The following is a 14380-nucleotide window of genomic DNA, read 5'->3' as shown; positions in this document are numbered from 1 at the left end:
AAGCTTTCATTCATATAGCAACATTAATACAGTTAATTGTCCCAAAACACTTCACAGGAGTGTCATCGAACAGACTTGGGCAGCATGGAAAATGAGATATTAGGACAGGCAACTAAAAGCCAAGTCGGGGAGGGAGGTTTTAACGAGAGTGTTAAAGGAGAAGAGAGGGGTAGAGAGGTGGAAGGAATTAGGAAGGGAAATCCAAAGCTTGGGGCTGAAGAGTTGAAGGTGCAGCTGCCAATGACAATAATTTCCATATTTAATAATATGAATCATAAACACTGTATGTTATTAATAGCGTTGGGAATAGTGTTATTTAAAATAAAACTTATTAATAGGCACATAATTAGCTTAGCAGCGAAGTTAAAGCCCAAGTAATAAAAGGGACTGTGGCAGCATGGATATAAAGTTGCCTGAGTGACAGGAAACAGAAAATAGTTATTAATGGTTGTTTTTCAGTTCGAGGAAGCATACAGTGGAGCTCTCCACCAGTTGCTTCAGGACGAGCATTACATTTCTTGATATATGCTAATGACTTAGACTCAGGTGCACCGAAAAATGAGGCAGCAAGCTGGTGAAGCTACAACCCAGGACAACTTGCAGGCCAACTAATGGGAGAAGCACGTGATCCCACAACCACCCGATAAGATCAAAGTTTTGTACACCTGTCACATCCAGTTGTGAATGGTGACGGGCGATTAAACAGCTCACTGGAGGAAAAGGCTCCACCAATATTCCCATCCTCAATGGGGGAGGCCAGCCACGTCTGACGGTTATTGGCTCAAACAGTCCAATTTAACTGGGTCAGACCCATTCTTAGACCATTAAAGTTGGCTTTACCCATATTAATTATTCTTACTCTGGACTGTTCTTTGTTTTATCCCATAGTCAGCCTAAACCTTATGATACAGTGATCACTCCTTTATACTTGATCCACTTGGCCCATCTAATTCGAAAGAATCAGGTCAAGCTGCGCATCCTTTCTCACACTGGAAACACACTGCTGTAGAAAAATTTCCTGGTCACACTCTAGGAATTCTTGCCCCTCTCCGCCTGCCACATTAATACTATCCCAGTCTATATTTGGATAATTAAAGTTCCCCATTATAACTACTCTCTAATGCTTACACCTCTCTGGAATTCCTTTGCAAATTTGTTCTTCTCCATCTTTCCCCTAGTTGGTAGCCTATAGACTAGCAATGTAATTGCACCTTTTTTGTTCCATAGATCTAGCCATATAAATTCTGTCCTTGACCTCTTTGGATCATCCCCTTTCTCCAGCACTGAAATATTCTGCTTAATCATTCCAACCACCCCATTCCGTTTTCTCCCTTTCCGATCTTTCCTGAATACCCTATATTCAGGAATAGTTGTTACCCAGACCTGCCATTCATTGAGTGAGGCCTCTGTTACTGCCACAGCACCATATTTCCACATGGCACGTAATCTTATTTACCACACTCCATACATTCACAAACATGCTCTGTAACCCTGATTTAGACTTTGTTGTCTTCTCCCTTACTCTGTATAGACTTAATAACTTACTATTTCCCACTCAAGCGCTAAATATTTCTCCCAGTATTCCTTGGAATTCCTCTCTGATATTACCTCCTGGTTCCCACACTCCTGCCAAGTTAGTTTAAATCCTCCTCAATACCAGTAGAAAATCATCAGGAACTCAGTTCCAGCTCTGTTTAGGTACAATCCATCTGGCCTGTAGAGGTCCCACCTCCCTCAGAGCTGGTTACAAAGTCTCAGCAATTCTAAATCCCTTTCCCATGCACCATCTTTCCAGCCACTAATTCATCTGCTTATCCTCCTATTTCTGTGTTCACTTGTGCAGGATACGAGGAGTTATCCAGAGATTACTGCTTTTCAGGCTGCGCTTGCTAATTTCTTACCTAGCTCCCTAACTGCTGTCTGCAGGGAAACAGTCTCATTATAGGCTACTGAACTTTAAGGACTGATGTGAGGAGAAATTACTTCACTTAAGGGATTATGAATCTTTGGAATTCTCTGTCCCAGAGGGTTGTGGATCCCCATCATTGAATAAATACTTCTAAGGCTGAGAGAGACAGGTTTTTTGGTCCCTCATGGGATTGAGCAACATGGGGAGTGGGTGGGAAAGTGGAGTTGAAGCCCTAGGTCATCCATGATTATATTGTCTGAGCAGGCTACTCCGGATCCTGTTTCTTTGTTCTTGTGCAGCAAGACCTGGAGAATTTGTAGGCTTGGCTTGATAAGTGGCAAATAACAAATGCACCATACAAGGGCCAGGCATCAAGAGAGAATCTAACCTCACCACCACTCCACCACTACCATAGAGGCTGGGAATTCTGCAGTGAGTAACTTACCTCCTGACACCCCAAAATCTGTTAACTAGCTAGAAGGCCACAAGTTAGGAAAGTGAAGGAATGCTCTCCACTTGCCTGGATCAGTGCAACTCTAACAACAATCAAGAAGCTCGACACCATCCAGGGCAAATGAGCATGCTTGAACAGAATCCCATTGACCAACCTAACATCCATTCCCTCCACCACCGACCCACATTGGCGGCAGCATCACACCAAGACTCCTTCAACAGCAACTTCCAAACCCATGGCCTCTACCACCTGGAAGAGCAAGGTCAGCAGATGCATCAGAAACTGCAAGTGCCCCTCGAAGTCACACACCATCCTGACTAGGAACTATATCCCCGTCCCTACATTGTCACCTGGTCAAAATGTGCAAGTGAAGCTTGAGATTCAACATACAGACGTGTTCCATATGCGTCTTTACTTAGATGCCCATTTAATATAATTAATCTTCCACCTTGTGCAGCTCTGTTGCTGTTTCTTTGAATGTCCTTAACATTTCCCTGGAACCGTTAGCACATGTTGGAAATGAATTGAACTCATTCTGTGTTGTCCTTCCATTGTCACCCTTTGCAGGAGGCAGTGAACTGTTACAGGCTCATTAACGTTCTTTAAAATAATGGTGAAAGATTATTTTTGTGATGCACCATCTTAAAATTCATTGAAGACACATACACAAGGTGATATGTCACAACAAAATATAACCCTGTGAAACCCAAGTGCAATGAGATGAACCTTTTAAACTGATGATGGGGCTCCTATGTTGTGCTCCCCCTGCGCTGTCAGCTGAGATGGAGGCAGGGTACTGACCTTTCTCCTCCGAGGATTTCTATGACTACGGTGGTTGTCTTCTGGTTCCCTGAGGTCTGGAGGGTCCCAGCATACTGAGGGCCTCCTGCACAGATGTTGAAATCAGCTATGATATTGTGGGTTTGTGAGATGCTGGTGTTACATTCAGAGCAGTGGAGGACCCTGCCAAATCCAGGAGCACCCTGAGGGGAGCCCCCAGATGCTGCAGGCAGTCACTCCTATACACTTTCAGGGCACACTGGACCCTCCCTGCACAGTGGAGGAGTCCGAGGATTTGGTGGTGACTCCAGTCACCCCACCCCCTCTCACCCAACCATTGCTCATGGAGGTGGTGATGACATGCAGGTCAGTGTGTATCTCCAGTCGTTGGTATGCTGGATTGACTGTCCATCAAGGTCACCAATCTCTCAGTAGAGGATGCCTAGGGCGCTCATGCCCAGGACACAGCAATACTCGTAGCTTGGATTACACCTCCTACATCCTTTGTGTCTGGTTACACATAACTTCTTTAAGCTCTGCCAGATGTTCACACACCTCATGCTGCAGTTCCAACATCTGTTGCCTTGTTGAAGACCCTGGTGACATGTCATCAGCCTGAAGCTTGGCATTGCCTTTCCCTCCCATAGCCCTCTGAATGTGAGTGACCTTGGCTATTACTGTCTCCATCAGCTGTTTGGGCGTGTCTGTGCCGTTCACCAGACTGTGACTCCTTTACTAATGGAATGTGACTATTTCCCGACGTGATAGTACCTGCACTAGTGAAGGGTGTGAGGGGAATAACGTGACGGTGCACCCTCTGAGGTCTCCTTGTCGTCCTCAGAGGCAGATGGCTGTCACCCATTCACAGCCGTCGATCTGTGAAAGAAAAAATAGTGTTTCCAGGGAAATGTTTGTTTTGTGCTCGCCAGAGGGTCTCCTGTGTCCATCCATTAGGGCACTCATTCTCTCAGCTCCACAAGACACCTCAACATCAGTGATTGCCCACCCTGCCTCCAGATCTCCCAGTTCATGTGTCTGAATTTCCATGGGTGTAAGGATGAGGAGATCTGGGACACGGTGACCCATCTTGGCTCAGGTCCTCTCGTCAGCTGTTACCATCTGCAAGCACAGAAATCTTCATGTACCTCGCCCATCAAAAACACACGAGCCTATACTGGTGGCAGCCTGACTGTCCCGCATGGCACCACATGCATGTCTCCTGCATGCAGCACTCATCAGCGTGCAACCCTTGATCTGTCTTCTGCCATTTCAGCTCTTCATTCAGTAACTAGGGCTCCCTTGCTAGTCCCTCCAGAGCTGCTGTGTTTGACAGTACTGCTGGCTGCCTTTACAGATGGCGCCAGCATTGTCTGAACCGGGACGTCCCCTGTCTGCACCACCGAAGTGGACGGCTCCTCCCACCTGTCAGTTCTGATAATATCGCATTCGTAACTCTGACTACCCTGACCCTACGTCCAAACACCCACTTACAATCTGATCAGGCCTTCACCGCCTCCGGTAAAATTCCAGTCATTATTTTCAGCCCCATCACAGACTCCATTCCCGAGCCATTGACCATCCCATGCCCCTCCCTAGGAACCCGGATAAGGACATGGGAATCCTGTGCTTTTGTTTTGTATCATCATCCTTTTTCATATTGTCCTTTCCTTGCCACCCTCCCATCCCCATTTCCCTGTTGCTTAAAACCTGTAGATTCGCTGATTTCTTTTTCAATTCTAATGAAAGTGTATTGATAGAAACATTTAACTCTTTTTCTCTCTGAACTGATATTGCCTGACCTGCTGAGTATTTCCAGCATATTCTATTTAGATTTCAGATTTACACCAACGATAGTATTTTGCCTTCTAGATTAATGGAAGTTGTTTATTGAATTTCTCACACTATATATTATTATTGTCATTAATGGTCTTTAAAACACTGACTTTACCCTAATCCCTGTTATATTTCTCCCTCTGATCTTCAGCCTGTCTCATAACCATCTCACAGGTTCTTGTGCCAAGGATCTCGCCTCTGTTCTCAGGACAAACCAGTCACTGACGGATCTGAACCTTGGTTATAATAAACTGGGAGATTCAGAGGTGAATCTGTTGTCTGAGGCTCTGAGGGATCCGGACTGTAAAATACAGAAACTGTGGTAAGTACAGACTGTGGGATATTGTGTTTATAATAGGATATATAACAAAACAATTTCCGCACTGCTAAAGGTTTAATGAATAAACGCTGTCCAATTTTATTAGTGCCAGTGATAAAGTTATTAATTTTAAAAATCTCCATTTACTCTGATTCATGTAACTTCTGTCTCTAATCCCATCTATGGGATGTCAGTCCCACAGATGTTTGTGCTGAGGGTGCAGGGGAATAAAGTGATGGTGCACCCTCTGAGGACCCCTCCTCCTCAGAGGTGGGCTGTTCCCCGGTCACAGGAGTTCTTGATTTGCGAGAGCAAGAAGAGTGATTCGAGGGCAATGCACATTACAACACACCCTTCAGATTATTGTGTGTGAACAGTGACGCATACATGAACACGATGTTTTGTGGTCACCAGAGGCTCTCCTGTGTCCATCTATTAGACCACTCTCTCTCTCTCTCTCTCTCTCTCAGCTCCACAACCCATCTCACCATCAGTGATTGTCGCCCAGCCTCTAGGCTTCCCAGCTCCAGCGCTTCACCTTCCATCAAAGACCGGAATGAGCCTAAGCTGGAGCAGCCTGACTGTCCATCATGACACCACAGGCATGGGTCCTGCATGGAGCCATTTGGTCATCACAAGTTAACTCTGACTGGGCCCTCCAGAGAGGCTGACATGTCTCTAACAGCCAATGCTGCTGCCTGGGCATTGCCATTGGCTGGGTGGGGATGACCTTTCTACCAATTTCACTTTCATCATAAGTCATAAGTGAAGCTGTCAGCTTCACCTTGTGTGCTGCATTCACAGCCATTATCCTCATCCCCACCACAAACTCCATCCCCTGATCACTGATGCCCCTTGTCCTCTAGCAACCCCAGGCAAGGACTTGAGGATGCTGTGATTGTGTCTTGCAAGCAGGGAAATTATCCCTTTGAAGTTGTGACCATAGAATTACAGGGAGTATGACGTGGTTCAACGCCCAACAGAACAACACAAATGTGTGATTCAGAATCAGCTCTCAATCTGTACTGAACTGTTCCCACTTTACTTCCATTTACACATGTGATATATATGAGACATCAAGTCCCTAGACTACCCCTCTCTGAATCAGCTATTCCCAAAGCTGCTAGTATAACACTTACAATCACCCCTCGGCTGATCTTCTGATGAGGATGTAGATCCTGCTTCCGGTGACAGTCTCTGGCTGCAGGTGTGTGTATTACACTGCAAATCTCAGTTTATACTTATACAGCCCTCTGCACAAAATGGTGATTGCTCTTTCTCTGGTGGCCAACTTGGCTGATCTTGTTAGCTTATGTTCTCACTCACTTTAAACAGTTTTTGATCTTTTAATCAAGACAGGCAAAGGCCAGCTTGTTTCTGCTGATGGTTGACCCATACAGGCTTATCTGTCCCACTGTCTGAATATAATGTTAGCAGACGCCAAACCAATTTTCCTTCTCCGGTGCTAATAGTCACCTGAAACAGATGTTTGACCACATTTCATGCTGCAACTTGGCTCTCAAAAAGCAAAGTCTCACACCCGGAGTTAATGATTGCTGTCCTTCATGCACCGTCATCCATTTGTCGTTTAATCACTCCTGCACTTCCATTTTGTTCCTGTCTTACCTTCCTCTCCCCCAATTCCCTGTCGGTTAAAACCTGTCAAGTCCTGGCTTTTTCCCAGTTCTGATGAAGGCTCAACAAACTGAAACCTGGGCAGGGATTTTTCGGATGGTGGTGTTTCCCATCCCGCCATCCGAAGATTCGATGGGGAACACATCTCCGTCAACACTGTCTGTCCCACGGAGATTTCACGCTCCAATGAATGTTTATTGGCTGCAGGCAGGACTTCCACCCCTCACTTGGGAGAAAGTCCTGCCTCTGAGACCTGCCAGACTATCAGATTGGCCGGCAGTTCTCTAGTTCATGCAGTGCCAGAAGCTGCTTTGGACAGGACTGAGACTGCACACACTCCCCAGAGCCTAAGTCCTGGGAGTCCAGGAAAAGGTAAGTTTTGGGGGTCTCAGAATGGAGAGGAATGGGGCTGGACCGTCGGCGATTCGAGTATCAGGGACTGAGGGTTGGAGGGAGGTCCTGCGGCCACTGGACCTTGGTGGGGCACCTGGAGGCGGGGAGAATGGGGGATGCCCGAGGTTAAAAGGGGGCTTCTGATGGAGACACCTCCCCGCCCCTAGCCCTTTCTGCCAAAGACCTGAATCCGGTTATTTTTGGGCTTTCACCAGACCCAGGAACTCCTCCCGCCAACTTAAAAATTGAGGCTGGGTGGGAAAGGGCCCTCAGGTGATCAATAATTGGCCACTTAGCGGCCTCAACTGGGGCGAGGGAAGATGCCTGTCTGAGACCTCGCCCACCCCAGCGTCAATCGCTGAGAGGTCTCAGCTGGTGGGAAGCCCAGCCGAAAAGTTTTACTCTCAGCCATTGCTTAAAAACCCACTGGCGGGTGAGCTTAAAATTCAAACTGTTATCTCTAAATCTTTCTTCACATATAGTGTCTGACTGGCTGAGTATTTCCAGCATTTCCTATTTATATTTCAGATTTTCATCATCAATAGTATTTTCCCTCTATATAATGGAGTGTCTCACACTGTACATTACTATTGTCATTAATAGTGTTCCTTCGGACACCGGAGATTTACCCTGATTCCTGCTGGTTTTCTCTCCCTTATCTCTAGTCTGATGTTTAACAATCTCACAGATTCTTGTGCCGAGGTTCTTGCCTCTGTTATCGGTACAAACCAGTCACTGATAGATCTGGACCTGGGTGTTAATAAACTGGGAGACTCAGGAGCGAAACTACTGTCTTTGGCTCTGCAGAACTTGGACTGTAAATTACAGAGGCTGAGGTAAGTACCAAACTGTGTGAGATTATGTTGATAATAACTGAATGTCTAACAGTACATTTTCAGCAGTGTTATCAGAAAAATAAATAAACACTGTTCATTATTATTAATGTCAGTGATAATGTTATTTATGAAAATGAAACTGCATTTCCTCTGCCTCCTGTTATTTTTCTCTCTCTAACCCCCAGTCTATGGAATGTCAGTCCAACAGATTTTTGTGCCGGTGGTGTGGGGGAATAATGTGACGGTGCACCCAGAGGTCCCCTCCTCCTCCTCAGAGGTGGATGGCTGTCCTCCAATCACAGCAGCCCTTGATTTGTGAGAGGGAGGAGAGTGATTATAGGGCAATGCACATTTGAATATTTCCTTCATATTACTCCATGTGACTAAGGACTGATACATGACACCATGTTTTGCGGTCTCCATAGGCTCTCTTGTGTCCATCCATTAAGCCATTCACTCTCTCAGCTCCACAACCATCTCACCGTCAGTGATTGCCCAGCCTGCTTCCAATCTCCCAGCTCCAGCATTTCATCTTCCATTGGTTTAAGGATGACAAGATCTGGTTGTAGCCACCCATCTTGGATCGTTCCCCGAAATTGTGTGCTCTCTTCTACAAGCACACAAATTTCCATTGTTACTCACCCATCAAAGACATACACGAGCCTACGCTGGTGACAGCCTGACTGTCCATCATGGAGACACAGGGATGCTTCCTGCTTACGCCCACTGAGTCACGGCAGCACAGGATTCAACTCTGACTGACCGGGGCTCTCCACAGAGAGGCTGACATGCTTCTGACAGCCAATGCTGCTGTCTGCCCATTGCCAGTGGCTGGGTGGGCAAGACCTTTTGACCAAGTTCACTTTTATCCTGAGTCACAGACAAGTCTGTGAGGCTAACACTGTGTACTGACCTCACAGCCATTATCTTTCTCCCCACCACAGACTCCATTCCTTTACCATCCTCACTCCATGTCCACACACGAGTGACACGGGTTTAAGGTGTGGACTCCGGTGATTTGTTTTGTACCCTCACCAGTTTTGTCACGTTAATAATCGGTGCACTTCCATGTTGCAATCCCCCAATTTACTGTCACTTAAAACCAGTGCAGACGCTGCTTTTCCCAGTTCTATTGCAAACTCATCAAACTGAAACATTAACCTGGCCTGAATTTTTCCCTTGTCAGGTGCACGATCGAGGAGCCTGGGAGCGGGTGTGAAATGCGCTTCTGCCCGATCAGCCCCGCGACCATGATCTTACGCTGCTTGGCCAATTGAGAGCCAGCCGGTGTGAAGCGTACCCGTGGAAAGGCTCAGCACTGCCGCTGGGGGAGGGAAGAGGGCGGCACCGACCTCACTGTAAGTGCTGGTGAGCGCTTCCAGTGAGCTCCCTGAAGGCAGACAGACGCCTCAGAGAGTTGCAGACCTCCAAATAATAAGAGAAAGCACAAAAGTGCTGCGAAACTGTCCATGCAGCACAATCAAGCACCTGAAAGCAGGCCTCACAAAAAAACCAGTCCCCGGATATTTATTTTTATTTTAAATCCTAACGGAGATTTCATCCCTCCCTTGGATGAGGTTTCATCAAGAATGTAAAGGTCACCTGGTCGATTGGCTGGTTCCCCCAACATCAGGTTGGATGGGGCACGAAAACCCACTGACAATTGGGACGTTAATGGGTTTAATTTCCCACTTCATTGTCCGCGGGAGCTCTTCAACCTTTGCATCTGCCCGCCAAGCCAAATATCGCACGCGTGCGCGATGACCTCAGGACGCTGGAATCTCGCACGATTCCACGCCTGCTTGGGTCAGGCTTGCGCCCCCCTGCGGGACTCTGGGCTCTGTTTGTCACGTCACAGATACTGTCTCACAGGCTGACTATTTACAGAATATTCCTTTATATTTCACATCGATAGCATCAATTATAGATCGCTTTTATGTTTTGAAGTTGTGTTTCCTGAATGTTTCACACTGTATATTATTATTTTAATTAGTTACGTTCTTTGAAAAAATCTAGATATTTATTCTGATTCGTGTTATTTTTTTCTCTCTCGAAACCTACCCCACCCCCCCCCACCCCACCCCCAGCCTAGTGAATACCGCTCTGACAGATTCTTGTACTGAGGATCTTGCCTCTGTTTTTAATCGCTCACTGACAGATCTGAACCTGGGTAATAACAACCTGGGAGATTCAGGAGTGAAACGACTGTCTGTAGCTCTGAGGGGATCGGACTGTAAAATACAGAAACTGGAGTAAGGAGGAGATATTGTGAGATTGTGTTTAGAAAAACTTAATATTTAACAATATATTTGAGCACTGTTACTAGTATTAGAAAAAACACTGTCCATTATTATTAGTGTTAGCTATGAATAAAAAGAAACATTTAGTTTGATTCATGTTATTTCTCTCTCTCTGAAACCTAGGCTATGGGATGGCAGTCCCAAAGATCATTGTCTCTCGGGTGTAGGGAGAAATTGCGAAGTTTCCCCTGCTCCTCAGAGTTGGGCAGCTGTCCCGGTCACTGTGGCCATTAATTTGCAACAAAGAGAAAAGTGATTAGATGGCAAAAGCGAGAAAAATTTGGTGGGGTTACTCTGTTAATAACTAATGACATGAGTACTGTAGTCAGAGATGACTTTATTTCAGAAGATCAAGATGTAGAATTAGTTTGAGTAGAAATATGAATTAGCAAAGGTAACATGTCATTTTGGATTCAATCATGGGATCCAGGCATCACTGGCTAAGCCAACATTAATTGCCCATCACTAATTGTCCTTGGGAAAGTTGTGGTGAGCTGCCTTTTTGAACCGCAGCTGTCCATGTGGGAGTTGCTTATAGGCCCCTTGTATCTTCACACTTTCGGACAGAATATACAGGAAAAAATAATAGGCGCCTGTAAGAAAGGTGCTGCAATAATTGCGTGTTATTTTAATCTTCATACATATTGGATGAAGCAGAGTTGCAAAGGTTGCCTGGAAGATGAGTTTGTAGAGTGTATTCAAGACAGTTTCTTAGTGAGTATGTTCCAGTGACAACCATAGAACGTCTATTTTATTTCTGGGAATGTTCAGTGAGACTGGATTAATTAATGACAACATAGTAAAGGTACCTTTTATCAGCAGAGTATGAGAGAAAGCCAGTTAGAAGTATAAAAACTGATAGAGGTTCTCCAAATATTTATATAGGAAATTAATACTAAAGTATGCATAGGACCCTTAGAAAATGAGGCCAGGAAACTAACAATGGGAAATAAGGAAATGGCAGAATCGTTGAACAGGAATTTTGTGTCTCTATTGACTGTAGAAGACGCAAGAAACATCTCAAGAATACTTGAAAGTAAAGAGGTAAAACGAAAGGAGGAACTTAAAACAATCAGGGTTATGAGGGAAAAGCTATTAGGGAAACTATTAGATCCAAAGGTTGACAAGTCCCTTGACTTGATGGCTTTCATCATATGGTCTTAAAGGAAGTGGCTGCAGACATAGTAGATGCATTGGTTGTGATCCTCCAAAATTCCCTAGATTCATGGAAGGTCCAGAGGATTGAAAATCACATGGGGTGATTGTATTAGATTTCTTTGAGGAAGTAACAAGGAAATCGATAAAGGAGAATCTGTAGATTTGGTGCACTTGGATTTCCAAAAGCAATTTGATAAGGTGTGACATTAAAGATAATAAAGATAAAAAAGATAACAAGATAAGAATTTGTTATGCAGGTGTTAGCATATTAGTATGCATAGATGATTGATTAGCTAACAGCAAACAGAGAGTTGGGGTAAAGGGCCATTTTCGGTTTGGCAAACTGGTACTAGTGAAGTGACATAGAGGTCAGTGCTGGGGCCTCAAATACCTGTCTAAATTACTTGGGTGAGGGAACTGTATGCATGGGAGCTAAATTTGCCGATAGCACAAAGGTAGGAAAGTAACTTGTCAAGTGGACATAAATAGTCTATTAAGGGATTTAGATAGGTAAGTGAATGGGCAGAAAATTGGCAGATGGAGTTTAATGTGAGACAGTGTGAATTTGTCCTCTTTGGCTGTAAGAATAGAAAAGCAGTATCTTACCTGAATGGAGGAAGACTGCAGACGGAATGGTACTGAGGGATCTGGGAGCCCCAGTCCATGAATCGCTAGGCATGCAGTGGAGGAAGTGATTAGGAAGACAATTGGTATGCTGGCGTTTATGTGGATGCTGTGGATAAAGCAGTTCCAACGACTGTCTAGTAACCCGAAGATCCTGAGTGTGAATCTCAGTGGTGCCTTTACCCCAAGTTCTATTCAAGGCTTTGAAATGTGATGTGTTTACAACAAAAACATTCCTTTGATGCACACAAACCCAGCAACTAAAGGTGTCCCAACTATAGAAATCAAGAATTGTATTAGATCAAGGGAAGAGATGTATTGAGTTGCCAGAAAAAGGAAAGCCTGAGAATTGGGAGCATTTTAGAAATCTGCAGAGGAGGACATAGAAATGGACGAAGAAAGAAAAGATAGAATATGAGAGTAAACTAGCAAGAAACACAAAGACTGAGTGTAAATGCTTCTGTAGGTATGTAAAAAGGAAAATATTAGCAAACATAAATGTGGGTCCAGTTCAAGCAAAGTCAGGCAAATTTACAATTTGGAATAAGGAAATGGCCGAGAAATTAAACAAAGACTTTGTGTCTGTCTTCACAGAGAAAAATACTAAAAATCACTCAAAAATAAAGGAGAATCAAGGGACTAATGTAAACAAGGAACTGCAAGATATTAATATTTGTTTAAAAAAGCATTAAATAAATTAATGGGTCTTAAAGTAGATAAATCCCCTGAACCTGATGATCTACATCCCAGAGTATTGAAGGAAGTGGCTGCAGAGATAGCAGATGCGTTGGTGATCATATTTCAAAATTCTGTAGCCTCTGGAATGATTCCTGCAGATTGGAAAGTGGTAAATATAACCCCATTGTTTAAGAAAGGAGGGAGAGAGTAAACTGGGTGCTAGAGGTCTGTTAGCCTGATATAAGTAGTAGGGAAAATGCCTGATTCTGCAATAAAGGATGTGATAATAGAACACTTAGAAAATAATGGTAGCATTGGGCAGATTCAGCATGGATTTATGAAAGGGAAATCATGTTTAACATACCTGTTGGGGGTTTTTTGAGGATGCAGTCACCAGAATAGATAGGGGGAGACCCGTGGATGTGGTACAGTGAGATAGGGCAAGGATCACAGCCGCAGCAATTCACAATCTTTATCAACGATTTGGACGTGGTGATTAAATGTAATATTTAGAAGTTTGCAGGTGAGAGGAAATTAGGTGGAAATGTGAGGTGTGAGTAGGATGCAAAGTTGCTTCAAGGGGATCTGGAGACGATAAGAGAGTGGCCAAAATTTGGCCGATGGAATACAATATGGAGAAATGTGAGGTTATCCACATTGGCAGGAAATAACAAATACAGACCATTTGCTAAATGGTGAGAGACTGGGAAGCATTGATCTTCAAAGGTATTTCAAAGTCCTTGATCAGGAGTCACTTAAAGCTAACATGCAGGTACAGCAAACAGTTATAAAGGTAAATGGTATATTGGCTTTTATATCAAGTGGATTTGAGTTTAGGAGTAAAGATGTCTCACTGCCTTGGTGAGACTGCAACAGGAGCATTCTATGCAGTTTTTGTCTTCTTACCTAAGGAAAGATGTACTTGAGTTAGACTGAGTGCAATGAAGGTCCCACTAAAATAATTCGTGGAGCAATGTGTGCTGGGGGAAAATTAAATAGACTGGGCCTCTATTCTCTGGAGTTTAGAAGAATGAGAGATGATCTCATTCAGGCATACCAAATTCTTACAGGGATTGACAGTGTAGATGCAGGTAGGAGGTTGCCCCAGGCTGGGGGTGTCTAAAATTGGGGGACACAGTCTCAGAGTAAAGGGCAGGCAATTTAGGACTGAGATGTGGAGCAATTTCTTCACTCAGAGGGTGGCAAATCTTTGGAATTCACTGCCCCAGAGGAGGCTCAGGCATTTAGTATGTTCAAGACTGAGATTTATCGATTTCTACACATTGAAAGCATCATGGAACATAGAGTTAATACAAGGAAATGTTGTTGAAGTGGAAGATGAACCATGATCTCAGTGAATGGTGGAGCGGGCTCGAAGGGCTGAATAGCTGTCTCCTGCTCCTATTTCATATGTTTTAATTGCAAGGGGAATGCATTGTAAAAGAAGGGAAGTTTTGCTGC

General features: G+C 44.5%; 1 protein-coding gene across 1 annotated transcript in view; it reads left to right on the top strand.

Annotated features, from left to right (window-relative positions):
• The window catches only part of LOC121289625 (NACHT, LRR and PYD domains-containing protein 3-like), a 110491-nt gene extending 101055 nt beyond the window's left edge, over nt 1-9436 (top strand). Inside the window, exons 9-11 of the mRNA XM_041209256.1 lie at nt 5128-5298; nt 7989-8159; nt 9346-9436. Of these exons, the coding sequence (XP_041065190.1) occupies nt 5128-5298; nt 7989-8159; nt 9346-9436 (433 nt within the window). The remainder of the gene's footprint in view (nt 1-5127; nt 5299-7988; nt 8160-9345) is intronic.
• The last annotated feature ends 4944 nt before the right edge of the window (nt 9437-14380 follow it).

This window comes from Carcharodon carcharias, chromosome 17 (assembly GCF_017639515.1).
Source record: "Carcharodon carcharias isolate sCarCar2 chromosome 17, sCarCar2.pri, whole genome shotgun sequence".
NCBI lineage: Eukaryota > Metazoa > Chordata > Chondrichthyes > Lamniformes > Lamnidae > Carcharodon > Carcharodon carcharias.
This window is presented reverse-complemented; position numbering and strand designations above follow the sequence as displayed.